General features: G+C 36.0%; 1 protein-coding gene and 1 pseudogene across 5 annotated transcripts in view; both read left to right on the forward strand.

Annotated features, from left to right (window-relative positions):
- TMEM164 (transmembrane protein 164) overlaps window positions 1-18,962 on the forward strand; it is a 182,634-nt gene that overhangs the window by 62,742 nt on the left and 100,930 nt on the right. For all 5 annotated transcript variants that reach the window (XM_025050554.1, XM_025050553.1, XM_025050555.1 and 2 more), the window contains one exon: window positions 5,305-5,354. In XM_025050554.1, the coding sequence (XP_024906322.1) occupies window positions 5,305-5,354 (50 nt within the window). The remainder of the gene's footprint in view (window positions 1-5,304; window positions 5,355-18,962) is intronic.
- LOC112484198 lies at window positions 8,559-8,677 on the forward strand (annotated as a pseudogene).

Below are 18,962 nucleotides of genomic sequence, written 5' to 3' on the forward strand. Positions count from 1 at the left end.
TGCCTCTTTCTTGGGACTCTGAGCTTCCTGGGGCTGTGTGTGTATTTCCTTCACCAGGTGAAGGGAGTTTTCCATCATTCTTTCTTCAAAAGCTCTTCAACATCTTGTTTTCCTTTTCATACGCCTATGACACGGATATTTTTACATTTAATAATGTCCCATAGGCTCTTTAAATTATTATTATATTCTTGGCTTCTTTTTTCTTGCTATTCTGGTTGAGTGTCCTTGGCTTTCTCATCTTCTATATAGGTCATTTGATCCTCTTTATTCACTTTGTTTATTCCATTTAATGTACTTCTCATCTCAGATAATGGGTTCTTCATTTCTTACTGGTTCCCTTTCTATTTCCATTTTTATGTTTATCTCTTTATTAAAGTTCTCACTGAATTCATCTACACTTCCCCTAAATTCATTGAGCATCTTTATAACCAGTGTTTTGAACTCTGCATCTGTTAGATTGCTTGACTCCGTTATTTCTGGATCTCTGTTCTGTTCTCTCATATAGTTTCTGCTTTTTTGTCTTTCCATTTTGACTGCCTTTCTATGTCTGTTTCTATGTATTAAGCAAAGCTCTTAAGTCTCCCGGCCTTATTAGTGCGACTTTGTGTAATAGGTGTCCAGCAGTACAGTCCTGAGAGGGGTTCAGCTGCAGGCCAAATTTAGCCCCAGACTGTGCCCCTCTGGGACCACCTGTTATGATTCAGCAAGCAATCCACCAATGCTGTGCTCATAATTACCTCAAGAAACCACACCAGAAACCAAGACCAGCTGCCACCAGAGTAAGTCTGAGCGCTGCTCAGCAAGGAGCACCAAGTCACTGAGGACACATCTGGATATGGCTTGGGTGGGGCTGCAAGTTGGGGGAGGCAGAGTTTCAGGGAACCCTTTGGGCGGAGTGACCTCTTATCCAGTTTGATGACATCTCACTCATGGTGGTGCTGAGTCAGCGCACTGGGATGGGGGAGGACTCAACAGAGGAACTATGGATACCGCCAACAGTTCCGTATAGAATAAGTCTTGCCTCAGCCCTCACTATGACAACTCATTGTTCCCTTGTAAGTCCCTGGTGCCTCCTGCACAGCTGACCCGTTGCTGGTGCTCAGAGCAAGCAGTTCCGCCACCACAAAAGTCTGTTTGGGTCGCAGCTCCTTTAAGAGGTGTCTGCAGCTGCTGCTGCCATGGCCTTTGTCCCACTCGGCTGCTCGGGACTGGGCAGCCTCGCATCTTTGCCCCATCCTACATTCTGCCCCGTCCTACATTCTGCCATTGCAAGGTGATTTCTTAGTTCTCTCCCTATTTGTAAGGCTTGTTCATCTAGACCCCAGGCAATTTTCCTTGCTATTTGCTCCTTGTTTCTGTTACAACATTTATTTGGTCACCAGAGGGATGAATAGAGCCTCTATCATCTACGCCACCCCCCCCTCCCCAGAATGTTATAAATCTTTGAAGTTGCTAAAGGAGGCCATTTGTTAAAGAAAAGCCTTCCAGGCCAAAAATTTTTCTGAAAAAAAAAAAAAGGTTTATTGAGCCATAAGCTAGCCAAAGAAAGGAGTGAGTCCTGGGGCATGCAAGCTAAATAATCAGCATCAGGGCTAGGTGGAAAAGACAAATATGTCTGTCATCCTTGAGTTCACAGGTTCCTTTATACTTCGAATTTGAGAAAGGAGGATCTAAGTTGTTTTGAAAGAATTTACATTGGCTATAGATAAAGGAACAGATAGAGTGTGGCTAGTTCTGGGATAGGTATGTTAATCACTAGGAAGAAGTGTGTGCTCTTTATGATGGGTTGCGGGCAACAGTCTGGAAAGTTCATGTGTAAGGAAGATGCGGTGGTATGTGGTGGACAGCTATTTAAATAGCTATTCTCTCTAGATAATTGTAGAAAGTAGTTACCTAGAAGTTAATTCAAAGTTTCAACCTACATTTAGGAACGTAAGCAGTCTTTTTTAGGTTTCGTTAACTGATTAACATCTTTTGTCTCTTCCTTCCACCCTGCGGCCTGCTGTAATTTAATTTAGGACATCTCAAAATTTTTCCTTGTCATGATGAGTTCACTGAAAATGGAATATGATGAATTTGGGGTTCTTTTCCAAATTTGCCGATTTGATATGTCTCTCTATATATGACTTAAAGATCATTCCATCCTGGTTTGGGGAATAGATCGGCAAGGTGAGAAAGGCCAAAACGCTAGTTGAAATGATGAGGCCACATGAAACTATCTGTTGGAAAACTCAGAGTAAAAAGTAGGTTAGCTGCCTCAAAAGAAGTTAGAGCCATGATTGAATTGAAGATTATATGACATCCTACTGGGTTGGAACTGGAGGCTCGCTTCCTTTAGTAGATTTCTGGGCTTCTGTCATAGGGCTGTAATAGATCAGAGCCAGCCAAATGGAGCAGTTATGGGGAAATCTGCCCCCAAGAATCTGTTCATCTCCTCTTGGCTGTGAGTATAGAAAAGAATTAACTGTAGGACCCAGTGGTGTACTTTTCTTCTCTGCTTAGCATGTTGGAAATATCTTAGGTATTCCAGAAGCTCAGGGAGGCTGCTGGCATGGCTATTAGGAGACTCCAAAAGTACTGAGGACCTTTCCAAAGGTGGCTGGAGGCCCCTTTCTATTCTCCATATACTGTAGCTTCTGAGTGTAGCCTGTGATGGGCCAGATGCCAGGTGGTAGCTATGTGCAGCCTCTAACTTGGTCCCTTGCCTCAGGCGAGTAACTCTACTGTTGGGTCAGTGGTAAGGAATACCAGCTTTGTTTCTTTCTTTCTTGGACTGTTCCTCAGTGGTCGAGTGGGGAATGGGGATAAATTCATACTTGGATGATTGGAATTCCAAATGAACAATCCTTATCACAAACCATTAAGTTCGTATGTATTTCAGAAATTTTTTTTGGATTTTAGGAAGGTAATACAGTGCATGTTTTACTGTTTCACATGTACTACCAGTGGATTTTGGGGCAGTACATGTAAAATAATACATTATTTTATAATCAAAATAAATTATTTTTATGGAAAATGTATGAATCTTCACCATAAGTGTAATAGGCAGAGTGGGTTACTTGCCTCAGCTCAGTTCAAATCATGTTTTGTTACCAAATCAGCTTTGAAAAAACCCAGACTTTCAGTGCTTTTTAGATTTGGTCATTGCTGGTAAAGGATTGTGGACCTGTAATTGTCCTTGGTTTTGCACTTTTAATCAAATTGATCCACAGGGGGAAAGGCGCATTCTCGATAGCTCTTTTCTTGGAGGGGTTCTCTAATGAGTTATTGTGTAGGTGATGGGCTCCTGTCTGTGTTCCTTTCAAGATCCTTCCTCTTTTCCATTCATCTTTCTCCTCCTCTTGGCAGGGATTCAAGTGGATATCTTTTCTTATAGTGTTTTTCTTGATAGTATCCTACCCTTCTAAATGTAGACTTTGAGAGAATCGAAGAACCAAATGCTAAAGAATATACATGTGACATAGCCAAACGCATCTATAAAGTGTATAATCTATATTAATAAATGCTCACAAGATAAGGACACATATTTATGATTTTATAAACCACATCATTAAATCACTGTAGGTGAAGGACCTCCACCAACATGAGTTTCATTTTTTTTTTTTATCAGTCCTTAGTTCTGCTGAATGTCTCTGACTCCAAGCCAAGGTCAGACATTCAGCATATCTGGCTGCCAGGAGTGGTTGAACACCTCGGATGTTTGTTAAATGTGCAGATTAAGAAATCAGCATCCTTAATGGAGGAGCCCAGGAATTTGCGTGTTTACTAAGTGATGTATAGGGGTTTCTTTATCCCTCTGGAAAACCAGTACTAAGGTGAAAGTCAAATTGCCACAGTTTTGAAGGCTGTAACCCAGGCCTAGGTCAAATGAGGTAGCATGGAACTGATTTATCTCTTAGGACCAGGTTATTTTTGTTTGGTTTGACCTGAGAGGAGAATAGAAGAGTAAAACTACATAGTCATGCCTAGCAATGAACCAATCCATTCTGGAGGAGGAAAAATAATTTTCCCTCTACCCTCCCAGGTTCTTGGCTGAGATATCCCTCTTATAAAACACACATTAACAGGAAAAAAAAACAAAAGGAAGTTTAATAACATGTATACCCCTAGTTACTCCAAGAAAACTGAGTAACTCCCTGAAACTGTCCAGGCCATCACCTTAAATACCATCTCCAGTTAAAGATAAAAGAAGATGTGGGGATGGGGGAGGGAGTTATGGGAGGTGACCAGGAAAAGCACAGTAAACAAGAGTAAGGTCGTTATGCAGATTTAAGTCCTTACTTTCTCCTTGGAAGAGAGTTTGTAGAGACTTAGTTATCCTCTATCTGGTACACAGGGGAAGGCACCCTTACAAATGGAAATTTCCCTTGCTAATGGAAATGTCTCTTATAAAAGGATTAACTGTCTACTCAGTTTTCAGAGCTTTCCTGTGTCTGCTGTTTCTTAAAAATAATCAGCTTGATATAATGCTAATGCCAAAGAGATTTTTGGGGAGGCAAATTCTGCTCCCCTTCAAAATCAAAAGGAAGTATAGATCCTGAGGGTGGCAATATTGATAGGGTTGCCAGATAAAATACAGGATGCCCAATTAAATGTGAATTTCAGATAAACATTGACTAATATTTTAATATAAGTATATGCTAAATATTGCCTGGAACATACTTATACTAAAACATTATTCAGTGTTTATCTGAAATTCACATTTAACTGGGCATCCTGTATTTGTATTTGCTAAATCTGGTAGAGCTGGGTATTGATTAACCCACCTTCCCCATAGAAGGCAAACCAGATGGCATTTATGTACTTGTTCTAAGCTCAGAATCTATTTGTAGTTGTCTTAGTTTGACAGTTTCTCAAACTGGCTAATTGTGTTATATTGAAGTTGAAGTGTTAAAAAACTGAATCTTGTTCTAGAGGTTAAGAGGAAGCATTCCAGAGGCTGAAAGGGCCAAAAAAAGCTTTCTCTATTTCCTACCCCCCAAAAAACTCTTGATCCCTCACTTCTCATCTATGTCTCTCTCACTTCTGTCACACACACACACACACACACACGCACACACACTCTCACACTCACACTCAGACATACACTCACACTCAGACATACACACACATAGATGCATGTGCAAACACAAACATGTTTGGAAAACCACTTGCTTGCCTTTATAATTTTTTATATTATATTTTCTGTGTTAAAGTTTGGTTATTGTTGTTGTTATTATTATTATTATTATCATTAAAGTAACATTGTCTCACTGCATTCAGCATTTCTATTGATAACCAAACTTAATTCTTTTTCCATTGCAGATCTTTCTCCTGGCCTGCCCTCCCTGTCCAGGAGCTACTGTCGTCTTCAGGTAAGGGAAAATTGTTTTTCATTGTTGCCATTGCTATTCAGATTGTTCTGTCTGTTTGATAACCTAAGATGATGAATGTATTACTGTGAACACCTTGGGCCTGCACTGCTTTGTCTCAGGGCATCCCAAAGGACAAAAGTCTGTGAGGGACCAGGTAAACAGGGAAATGTTCTATGTGGAAATTTGGCTTTTGTCAAGCTCTGACAAGTCCTTTTTATCTATTCCTTGTGGTGGTGGTCTATGGCCAAGGCATGCTTCCTTAGAAGGTTGCTGCCTTCCAAAAGTTACTTTTGAGAGTATGCTGGGGCTCAGATGCCTTCTCTGATATGAAGAATCTTTGCATTTTGGTCCTGCTGCTCCACCAAAGATATGGCTCTTCATTTCAAAGACCTCCGTTCTTGTGATTTTGTGTCTTCCCCGCCGCCGCCCGCCCCTTAAAATTAAAGTGAGAAAACTATCACCTTTATTACAAGTCCTGGCTTTCTTAAAAATAACAAGCATCAAATCCATTAACGTATATTTCAGGTAAATTATGTTTATCTAAAGGCAAGTTTGCTTAAATGAAATTCTCAAGAGCCCTGGAACCCTCATTTTAGCTGTGAGTTGTGACCATCTCACTTATCAAACCTTTTATTAGAGTTGCTAATGAGAAGCTAAATCAATCAAATTAATTTCATCTCTTTCCTCCTTCCCTGGATCCCATTTTGGAGCTGTTCCTGAGCAGTGAAATGGCCACAGGCCAGAATGAAGGGACAGGAAGTAAAGAGCCCAGCAGATCTTTGGGTAATTGAGAGCAGTGTAAATGGCTTTCTTGATTTACTTAAGTCATTAAAATGTTAGATAGGGGGAAATATACCCTACTGGCTGCTTCAAATAGCTTCTTGGAATAGCCACTTAGTCTCTTGCCTTACATGCGTAACTTTCTGCTGGATGAGAGGTAATGGATCCTGATTTTATATCTCTTGTACTTGGACCGCTCCTAAGCAGAAGGGGTATTTAACCCCATTCTCCTCCCTTGATTTCCTCAAATGAGGCAGTTTTTCAGTGTAATATTTTTAAAGTAACATTTATTAGTTTTATTTCATTATTATGAAAGTAATAATTCTCATTATAGAAAATACAGAGACATATAAAGAAGAAAATAAACAACACCCTTAATTTTACCATCGAGATAATTTTTATTATTTCCTTATTTTTTTTAATAAGCAGCGATCATATTTAGTTTTTTTTACTGTATCTTTTCTACACTAGATCTTAGCCAAAAGGTCAAGAAGCGATTACTGTATCTTTTCTAAACTTAATTCATTTTATATGTACATTTTTACACATAAGAATACATAAATATGATTGCTGGATATTTTTATAGTGATTCTCCAACCTCTATCTTTCCATGCCAGCCCTGCACATTACTAAACCAGAATGTATCCTTCCATATTTTCTTCCATACTCATAGATGTATACACACACACGCGCACGCTCATGCGCAAGCGCGCGCGCACACACACACACATACACAGGTTTTAGAATGTTTTGTTGTTCATTATTTTACAAAAATAGAATCTTATATATATTTTAATTCACCTCACTTTTTTTTACTCAATAGTATCTCATGGAAATCCATCAAAGTCTACTAGTATAGCTCTCATTCTTTTAAAACAGGGCTACAAAATATTTCATAGATGCATGAAAATTTACTTAGCCATTCTCCTATTAATGAATACTTACATTTATTCTTTCCAGATTTCTGCCTCTATAATCAGTGCTGAAATAAACATCATTGTGCATATTCCCTTATGTTCTGGTGCTTTCTATGTATATACACACATGCACATGGATATTTACATATCAGTGCATATATATTTGTTAACAGATATTTCCATATTGATTTACAAAAAACAGGCTGTTATAATTTACTTTTACCTTTCGTAGGAAATATATGAGATTATTCTTTTCTTCATATCCCTATTAGCATAAGGTGTTACAGTTCTTTTACAATTTTGACAGCTTAATGGGTAAAATTCCTTGGCTACTAATGAATTTCAGTATTATCTCATATTTTTTTTCCAATTAAATTTGCTCTTTGAATTGTTCATACTACCTGTCCATTTCCTATGGGTTGTTTATATTTTTCTTATTAGTAAGATCTATTTGTATATTTTGTATATTGACCCTTTGTCTAACATCGTTATAGAGAATCTTCCCCAAATCTTATGTATTGAATTTGCTGATGGTATGTTTTTCCAATTAATTTTTCTTTACTTTTTAAATATCCAAATATAACTCTTTTATTATATAGCTTCTTATTTCCAGTCTTACTTAAGACTGTTTTCTTAAAGATGAATAAACAGTTGGAGTAGCATAATGTATTGAATAATCCTTACTTTTCCCTTTGAACTGAACTACAACCTTTATCATCTCATAAACATTTTTATATACTAGTATCCATTTATGAATTCTCTATTCTGTTTCATCCATTTGTCTATTTGTGTACCCAGATCATATTGGTTTGATGGCATTAGCTTTAAACATATTTCTGTTGTCTGCTCTTTGGCATTATTTTCTTACATACAAATTTTAAGATCACTTTTATCCAGTCCTTCCCCTCACTGGGATTCTAATTAGAATTGCATTAAATTTATATTTCAGTTTTGCGAGAAATGATTTTTTAAAGTTATATAGCTCTTTTATCTGAGAAATGGTAATTTCCCCATCTGTTTAGATCTTGTTGTATATCTTTCAATTAGATTGATTATTTTTAAATATATGCTCAATATCCTTCTTGATATATTTATTCTGCTTCCCACCTCAGCATGTTCTTCAGGGAGGCATGCTTAGTCACTGTAGGAAAGGGATATGGTGTGCCCAGCTGGCTACATGCCCCATGCTGAGCAGGGTATGGCAATTCTCTTTGGGATGGGGAAGGGGCAGGATTCTCCACAGGGTTCCCATGGTGCTACTGACAAGAGGGAATAACCATTCCTTAGTGTTCTGGCTGGGTCCCAGACTGCTTCATTTATATGCCCCTCAATTGACATGTGCGACTTGCTAAGTCTGCTGCTAGAAAGGCTGCCTCAGTGGAAAGCATGTATCCAGAAAGTGGAGCTAAGTTTGGCAGGGGTTTCTACCTGGCCCACCACCACAGCAACCTTGAGCATGGTGCTCTTTTGATCTCTAATAACTTCAGCTCTTAGAATTTGAGCCTGAGTCTACGGCCATGTTATCCTGAACATGCTTGACCTCGTCTGATCTTGGAAGCTAAGCAGGGTAGGGCCTGGTTAGTACTTGGATGGGAGACCACCTAGGAAGATCAGGTGCTGTAGGCGTTAAAAAAAAAAAAAGATTTTGAGCCTGGATGCCTTTGTCCTCTGAAGGCCTCTTAGCCTTCCTGTTCTTGGCTCCTTGTCTCTGTGGATGCTCATTATAGCAGCACCAGAATTGCTCTTTTTGTTGTGTCTGTGTCTCTTTGAATCTGAGCCATTTTCTTTTTACTCATTTGACTGTTTCAAGTGGTTCTTTCCTAAAGAGCTGTCTATCAGCACCTTCAATATCCAAGCCACAGAATTCTTTCCCTCACTTAGGTTTGAGTAAAACCAATGCATCTTTAGAGACAATTCTGTACTTACTAATTCTGCTGTTAGCTTTGAAAAAAGTTCCCTGTCTCAGTTACCTTTAGGAAACATACACAGTCCCATCATGTAAACCAACCTGTCTCATAGGTACTTAATAAATAAGATAGGTTTCTCTTTTGCAAACCTAAAGGAGAGGAAAAAGGGAGGTGTTGCAGTGTAGCCAGGTACTCCTCAGTTCCCACTGCATTTCACTGGTGGCTTCTCTTTTCTTTCCTCCTTGCCTTTTCCCTTGGTTTTTATTTCCCCTTCAAATTTCATTATAGAAAATTTCAAACATATACGTATCACGCTTATTACTCATTATTTATATAATTTAATCCGTGAATTATCACTTAATGTTCTCTGCTCAGTCTATATGTATGAGTGTTTCTCTTCTTGTTGATGTTCATGAGTTGTCCATGTATAGAGTATGAATCCTTTATCACCTTTATAGTAAAATGTTTTCCTCAAAATGCCTTTCTGATTTGCGACAGTGCTTTTAATGTGCATTTTATGTTTTACCGGTCAAATTGATTAGTTTCTAAACTTCCTTTAGACCATGGTAATTTCTTCCAGTGCTTTTATGCATGAAGACTTCCTATTCTAAGATCAGATAGACAATCTAGTTTTTTAATCATTTTAAAAATATTTAGCTGTCAGTTCATCTAAAATTCATTTGGTGAATAAGATGAGATAGGGATATAACATATTTTCCACCCAAATTGTCATTTATTTTAGCACCGTTCATTGAATAACTTTTCCTATGATTATTGCTGTTACATTTTTATCATACATAAATTCTTATGTATGCTAACGTTTATTTGGGGGGGCTTGTACTTTTCCATTAATGTCTCTGTTGGGTTCTCCACCAGTTTCATGCTCTTGTATTTGCAACAACAAATGCCAGATTTCTCTTTGCCATTCTCCCTAGTCTGTTACTTTATTCACACTTTTTTCTTAGCTAGTCTGAAACATTTTTCCTTTCAAATGAACTTATAATGTTTGCCAGATTCCCCCAACTCTCCAAAGTCTATTAGTTTTGATCAGAATTATTTATACCTAAAATGTCATTAACATCATTACAATATTGAGTCTGTCTATCCAGGAAAAGACATAGTATATTTCTTAATTTATTTAGGTTTTCTTTTATGTTCTCTAGGGGTGTGTGTGTGTGTGTGTGTGTGTGTCCCACATATTTCTCATCAAAGTCATTCCAGGACAGTTTATAGTTTATTATACAATTTTATTTATTATGTTTTCAAAGTAATTATTACCAGTAAATAGGATAGATTTTTATTTTATATGTTTATTTCATAGTTGGCCACCGAGCTTGACACTTTAATAGTTTTTCAGTTGCTGCTTCACTTGGATTATATTGGAAATTAATGGAGAGGCTTTTGAAGGAGACGAGATGAAATTTCATCTGTGCTGCAGACAGTAGTGGGTACATTGTTGCATGGAGAGGGGACTGTAGGCTTGTGTGAGCCAAGGTAGCTGTGGGAAGCATGGGAGTGGATGAGAGGAATTAGGATAGCCTGCCATGTGATCTTGGCATTGCAAGACTGGTACCCTGTAAGCCTATGGGCCACATGATATTATGAGAGTTCAGTAGCCCTGTAGTATATATATAGTATCATTTATTGAAGGGGATAAACATGAAACAACAATGTATGTGATTTGCGCGTATATACAAATGTAATAAACGTATAAAAACAAACAGGAAGGAATCCTACTACTTCAGAATAAAGGTTCCCTCTGGTTAGGGAGTTGAGACAAATGATATTCAGGAAGAGTACACAGGGCTTCAACTGAATCAGTAACGTTCAAATTTATTAAAGCAGAATGGTGGGCATAGAGGTTCTTAATCTTTTTTATATTTTTTTGGATGTTGGAAAATTTTAATGTAAAAAAAAACAAGACTAAAAAAAAAGCATTGTTTAAAAGGCTTAGAATCTTGGATCACTTATTTTATAGATGTAAAAACAGAGGCTGAGGTTATTCAGGTCTTTGCTTCTCATATTTTCAAATTTTATTTAATTATACAGTAAAATTGACTTTTTGGTATATAGTTTTTTGAGATTTTTTTCATTTTTTATTATAGTAAAATATACTTAACATAACATATAACATCTTAACCATTTTTAAGTGTACAGTTTTAAGTGTACATTCACTCTTTTCATCTTGTAAAAACTGAAACTCTGTATCCATTAAACACTAAATCCCATTTCCCCCTTACTCCAGCCCCTGGCAACCACTTTTCTACTTTCTGTCTCTATGATTTTAACTACTCTAGGTGGGGACCTTATGTAAGTGTAATCATATAGTATTTGTCTTTTGTGACTGGCTTATTTCATTTAGCATAATGTCCTCAAGTTTCATTCACGTCGTAGTATGTGTCAGATTTCTTTTTTAAGGCAGAATAATATTCCATTGTGTGTGTATATGTGTATATATACCACATTTTGCTTATTTATTTATCCACCAATGGACACTCAGATTGCTTCCATACATTAGGTATTGTGAATGATGCTATGAACATAGGTGTACAAGTATCCCTTGGAGACCCTGCTTTCAATTCTTTTGGGTGTACACCCAGAAGTGGAATTGTTGGACTATATGGTAATTCTATTTTTAATTTTTTGAAGAACTGTCATACTGTTTTACATAGCAGCCGTACCACTTTACATTCCCACCAACAGTATACAAGTGTTCCAATTTCTCTATATCTTTGCCAACATTTATTTTCTGTTTTTTGATAGTAGCCATTTTGATGATGTGAAACAGTATCTTGTGATTTTGATTTGCATTTTATTTTCTAATTTCCCTTGTCATTTCTTCTTTGATCCACTGGTTGTTTAAGAGTATAATTTAATTTTCACAAATTGATGAATTTTACCATTTTACTTCTTATTGACTTCTAATTTCATACTATTGTGGTTAAATGAGATACTTTGTATGATATCTATCTTTTAAAATCCATCAAGACTTAATTTGTGGCCTAACATAGGGCATATCCTAGAAAATGTCCCATTTGCACTTGAGAAGAATGTGAATTTTGTTGCTGGTGGGTAGAGTTTTCTGTTTATGTCTGTTATATACGTGGTTTATTTTGTCAGTTAAATAGTCTACTTTCTTGCTTTTCTTCTTCCTGGCCGTTCTGTTATTGAGTGTGGAGTATTGAAGTCTCCAGCTATTATTGTAGAACTATTTCTCCCAATTCTGTCAGTTTTTGCTTCATATATTTTGATGGTCTGTTATTAGATATGTGTTTATAATTGTTATATTTTCTTGCTATATTAAACCTTTTCTTAGTATGTAATGTCCTTTGTCTCTTGTATTTTGATTTACAAATATACCTCATTTTATTGTGCCTTGCAGATAATTGAATTTTTACATCGAAGGTTTGTGGCAACCCTGTGTTGAACAAGTTTGTCAGTGCCATTTTTCCAACAGCATTTGCTCACTTCATGTCTCTGTGTCAGATTTTGGTAATCCTTGCCATATTTCAAATGTTTTCTTTATTGTTATATTTGTTATGTTGATCTGTTATCAGTGATCTTTAATATTACTATTATAATTGTTATAGGGCTCCATGAACTACACCCATATGTAACAGATAACATAATCAATAAAAATGTTCTGTGTTTTCTGACTGCTCCATGGACTGGCCATTTCCCCATCTTTCTTCCTTTCCTCAGGCCTCCCTATTCCCTGAGACCCAACAATTTTGAAATTAGGCCAATTAATAATTCTACAATGGACATTAAGTGTTCAAGTGAAAAAGAAGAGTCTCATGTCTCTCACTTTAAATCAAAAGCTATAAATGATTAAGCTTAATGAGAAAGGAATGTCAGAAAGGAATGTCAGAAGCCAAGTTGTGAATGTAAAGGAAAAGTTGTTGAAGGAAATTAAAAATGATATTCCAGTGAATACATAAACGGTAAGAAAGCGAAATAGCCTGATTGTTGACATGGAGAAAGCTGATCTGTATGGAAGATCAAACCAACCACAACATTCTCTTAAACCAAAGTCTAATCCAAAGCAAAGCTATAATAACTCTTTTCAGGTCTCTGAAGGCTGAGAGAGGTAAGGAAGCTACAGAAGAAAAGTTTGAAGCTAGCAGAGTTTGGTTCATAAGGTTTAAATAATGAAACCATCTTTATAATATAAAAGTACAAAGTGAAGCAGCAAGTGCTGCTGTAGAAAGAAGCTGCAGAAAGTTATCCAGAAGATCTAGCTAAGATAATTAATGAAAGTGGCTACAGATTTTCAATGTAGATGAAACAGCCTTAGACTGGAAAAAGATTTCATCTAGGACTTTCATAGCTAGAGAGATGTCAATGCCTAGCTTTAAAGCTTCAAAGGACAGGCTGAATCTCTTGTTAGGGACTAGTGCAGCTGATGACTTTAAATTGAAGTAAATGTTTATTTACCATTCCAAAAATCCTAGGGCCCTTAATAATGATGCTAAATTTACTCTGCCTATGCTCTACTGATGGAATAACGAAGGCTAGATGAAAGCATATCTGTTTACAACATGGTCAACCGAATATTTTAAGCCCACTGTTGAGGCCTGCCACTCAGATGAAAAGATTCCTTTCAAAATACTGCTGCTCACTGACAATATACCTGGTCACCCAAGAACTCTAATAAAAATGTACAGTGAGATTAATGCTGTTTTTATGTCTGCAAACACAACATCCATTCTGCAGCCTATGGCTCAAGGAGTAATTTTGACTTTCAAGTCTTATTTTTTAAGAAATACATTTTTAAGTCTATAATGGCCATAGATAATGATTCCTCTGATGGATCTGGGCAAAGTCAATTGAAAACCTTCTGGAAAGGATTCACCATTCTAAAAGCCATTAAGAACATTCACGATTCATGAAAAGAGGTCAAAATATCTGCATTAATAAGAGTTTGGAAAAAGGTGATTCCAATCCACATGGATGACTTTGAGGGGTTCAAGACTTCAGTGGAGAAAGTAACTGCAGATGTGGTGTAAATAGTAAGAGAACTGGAATTAGAAGTGATTGAATTGCTGCAGTCTTATAAAACTTTAACAGGTAAGGAGTTGCTTCTTAAGGATGAGCAAAGAAAGTGGTTTTTGAGATGGAATCTTCTCTCCTGGTGAAGATGCTGTGAAGATCATTGAAATGACAACAAAGGATTTAAATAAAATATTACATAAACTTAGTTGATAAAACAGCAGCAGGATTTGAGAGAATTGATTTCAATTTTGAAGGAAGTGTTACTGAGGGTAAAATGCTATCAAATAGCATTGCATGCTCCAGAGAAATCATTAGTGATATGTAGTGTCAATCGATGGGGCAAACTTCATTTTTGTGTTTTTTAAAGAAATTGCCACAGTCACTCCAGCCTTCAGCAACCACCACCCTGAACAGTCAGAAGTCAGGAACATTGAGACAAGACCTTCCACCAGCAAAAAACATTATGAACTCATTGAAGGCTAAGATTATGGTTAATATTTGTTAGCAATAAAGTATTTTTTTAAGATGCTATTTCATACTTAACAGACTATGGTATAGGGTTAACAAATTTTAAATGCACTGGAAAACCAAAAAGTTCATGTGACTCACTTTATGGTGATATTTGCTTTATTGCGGTGGTCTGGAACTAAACACACAGTATCTCTGAGGTGTGCCTGTATAGTCTATTTTGTCTGATATTGTATAGCCACCCATGCTGTCTTGTGGTTAACATTTATGTGGAATATCTTTTTCCATTCTTTCACTTTCAACCTATTTGTGTCTTTCTTATGAACAGTATATCATTGGATCTTGGTTTGTTTTTAATCCATTCTTTTAATCTTTGTTTTTCAAATGGAGGGTTTAATCTATTTACATTTAAAGTAATTACTGATAAAGAAGAACTTCTGTCATTTTCCTCCTTGTTTTCCTCCTCGTTTTCTATATGTTCTATAACTTTTTGTTCTTCATTTCTTACATTCTTTCTTCTTTTGGGTTTTGTTGATGTTTTTGTAGTGTAAGAATTTAATTATCATTTTCTTTTGTGTATATTCTATAACTCTTTTTTGTGGTTGTCATGGGGATTATACTTACCATTCTAAAGTTATAAATTTTACTTTGAATTTATATTAGCTTAATTTCAATAACATACAGAAACTACTCATTTAATTTCATCTCCACCCTTTTCAGTTATTAATGTCTCAAAATTACATTTCCATATATTGCGTGCCCCCCAAACTTAAAGTAATCATTTTAAAATGCATTAGTCTTTTCAGTTATGTAAAAAACAGATTGTGGAATTACAAACCAAAGTTACAATAATGCTAACTTTGAGACTAGTAATTGTTTTTCAAAATGTATTAATCTCTTCAATCATGTAGAAAGCAAAAAATGGAATTACAAGCTATGTTACAGTAATACTAGCTTTTATAATTGCCATGTATTTATCATTACTGAGATCTTTATTTTTTCATAGGGTTTTGAGTTACTGTCTAGTGTCTTTTCATTTTAACTTGCAGGACTCCCTTTAACATTTCTTGTAGGGCAGGTCTAGTCATTAAACTCCTCTCAGTTTTTATTTTTCTGGAAATGTCTTAATTTCTTCCTCAATTTTGAAGGACTGTTTTTCTGGATGTAGGATTCTTGGTTGTCAGGTTTTTTTTGTTTTGTTTTGTTTTTTCCCTTTAAGCATTTTGAATATGTCAGTCCGTTGCCTTCTGGCCTTCAAAGTTCCTGATGAGAAATCTTCTGATTACCTTATTGAGGGTCCTTTGTATATGATGAGTCACTTCTCTTGTTTTCAAGAATCTTTGTCTTTGGCCTTTGACAATTCACTTATAATATGTTGCAGTGTGAATGTCTGGGTTCATCACACTTGGGGTTCATTAAGTTTCTTGTATGTTTACATTCACGTCTTCCATCAAATTTGGGAAGTTTTTGGTCATTTTTTCAAATAATCTCTCTTTCCTTTTTCTGGGACTCCTACAATGCATATGTTGGTCCTTTTAACAGTGTCCCACAGGTCCCTTAGGCTCTATTTACTTTTCCTCAGTCTGTACTTTCTGTTCCTCAGATTCAATAATTTCAATTGTCCTATCTTCAAATTCACTGATTGTTTCTGGTGCTTGCTCAAATCTGCCTGTGAATTCCTCTAGTGATTTTTTTATTTCTGTTATTGTACTTTTCAGCTCTAGAGGTTTTTTGTTTGTTTCTTTCTTTCTTTTTAGGGTTTTTTTTTTTTTTTGGTCTCTTTATTGGTATTTCCGTTTTAGTCACACATCATTTTCTTGATTTTCTCCATGTCTTCCTTTAGTTCTTTTCTGCATCTCTCAGTCAGTTGTTTTAAAATCTTTGTCTAGTAGGTCTGCCATCTGGTCATTCTTTAGGACAGTTTCTGTTGGTTTATTTTTTTTTCTTTTTCAATGAGCCATAATTTCCTAGTTTTTCATATGCCTAGTGATATTTTTGATGAGAACTAGAACCTAATCATGTGCTAATTCTCAAAGTCAGATTTTCTCCATTCCCCAGGGTTTGTTGGTTTTTATTTTTGTTTTTGTTTTGATTGTTGTGGGCTGTTTTCAAGCCAAGGATCGGCCTAAGGTGTACATTTAAGGTCTTCTCAGGTCTTTTCTGAGCCCGTGACTTTCCTTTAGCATGGACAGTGATTTCCTATGTCCCCTGTATATGCAGGTGATTTTGAATGTCATAGTCTTTAATTTCTGGCTTCTTAAAAGGGAAAAAGAGGAAAATGAAGAGGGGGATGTGTTGATTCTTTAAATCCCCTGGATGTCACATCATCTGGAGGGGGAGAGGCTTTTAACAATTGGGTGTGTGTGCAACAATGACTGCATTCTTCTGTGCCTGTAGCTTCTGTGATCAGAAGGAGCAGTCAGAGCACAGATTCCCAATTTTTAGAGGACAGGATTCTATTGTCCAGTCTGGCCTCCACAAACTGTATATAAACTGCTCCAGGATCATGTTCACAGCTGTCTGCCACTTGGCTAGGAGGTGGGAAATGGGTAGCTGCTGCTGAGCTAAGAGCTAAAATTGACTGATATTAACCACAATTTACTATCCAAGCCTTCCCCTGGAAGTTACAAGCCTTCAATAGATACCAGGGTTCCAGATAGTTACATGAGATAGATTCTGCCCATGTAATTGTCTTTGTAGGGAGACAGATTCCTAGTTCTTCTAAACTGCCATTTTCTCAAAATTTTCTCTTCTGAGTTTTAACACATGCATAGATTACTGTAACTATCACCAAATTCAGGGTATAGTTCCATCACTTGTAAAAACTCTTTATGCTGTTTCTTTCGAGTGACACTCTCCTCCATCCCTATGCCCTGGCAACCACTAATTAATTGTCCTTCACTGTAGTTTTGTTGTTTAGGGAATGCCAAATAAATGGAACTCTACAGTATGCAACCTGTTGAATTTGGCTTTGTTCACTCAGCATAAAGCCTTTGAGATTCATTCAAGTTGTTACATATATCAATTGTTCATTCATTTTTTGTTACCAAGTGGCTTTCCATGGTATGTACCACAATTTGTTTATCCATTCACCCACTGAGGGCCATATAGGCTTATTCCAGACTTGACTACTATGAATGGAGTTGCTCTGGACATCTGTGTAAAAGTTTTTGTGTAAACCTTAGTTTTCATCTCAGTAGTGTAAATATCCAGGAGCAAGATCATTGGGTTATATAATAAGAATATTTATATTTTTTAAAAATTTTAACACATTTTAGAAGAAACTGCCATTTTTTTTCCAAATTGTTTTTATATTTCTGCCAACAATGTATTGTGAGAGTTCCAGTTTCTACACAGTTTCTGCAACATTTGCTATTATTAATATTTTTATTTTATTGATTCTAATAGGTGAGGAGTTGTATCTTATTATGGTTTTAATTTGCATTTCCCTAATAGTATGGAACATCTGCCCATGGGCTTATTTGCCATCTTATATCTTTTTTTTTTTTTTTGATGAGGAGTCTGTTGGGTTGTTTTCTTACTTTTGAGTGTATTAATTATATATTCTGGATAGAATTCATTTTTTTTGGATACATGATTTGCAAATATTTTACCCTATTCTGTAACTTGTCTTTTCATTTTCTTCAAACTATCTCTCATATAACAAAATTTTAAAATTCTGATTAAGTTCAATTTATCATTTGAAAAATGTACAGTAAGTCCTCACTTATTATCAATAGGCTCTGCAACTTTAAGTGAAATAACATATAATGAAATCAGTTTTACCATAGGCTAATTGAGTAAACAAGAGTTAAGTTTCTACAGCATCTCAGCAACATTACAATGAAATGACATTATTCAAGGACCTGCTGTATTGTTTTTGGTGTCATGTTTAAGAAATATTTGCCTAACTAAAGGTCACGCACACTTTCTCCCATGTTTTCTTTTACAAAAGCTTTATAATTTAAATATTCTATTTAGATTTATGACAGCCTTTATGTAAGTCATGAGGTTTAGGTTAAGTGCATTATACTATATATAATGTCCAATTTCTCTAATACCATTCCTTGAGAGAGCTGTATATTTTCCACTGAATTGCTTTTGCACTACTGTGAAAAATCAAATGACTTATATCAGTGTTGGTTATTTTTGGACTATTCTTTTTTATTGATTGATATGTCTTTTCTTGGCCAGTATTACATTGTTTTAATTGCTATAATTTTATATAGTAAGTCTTATAATTAAGTAGGACAATTTCTTCATTTTCCTTTTTTTTAAAATTTATTTTAGCTCTCCTCTTTTCCTTGCTCTTCCATGTACATTTTAGAGTCATTTGATCTTTATCTACAAAATATCCTGCTGGAATTTTTATCATAACTGCATTGAATCTATGCATCATTTTGGTGAGAGTTGACATCTTTCCTGTGTTGAGACTTTCAGTCAGTCCTTGAATGTTACAGTATGTCTTTCTATTTATTGAGGTCTTCTATGATTTATTTTATCAAACTTTTTCATTTCTCAGCATACAGATTCTGTACATA

Source organism: Pteropus alecto, unplaced genomic scaffold, assembly GCF_000325575.1.
Source record: "Pteropus alecto unplaced genomic scaffold, ASM32557v1 scaffold107, whole genome shotgun sequence".
NCBI classification, from domain to species: Eukaryota; Metazoa; Chordata; class Mammalia; order Chiroptera; family Pteropodidae; genus Pteropus; species Pteropus alecto.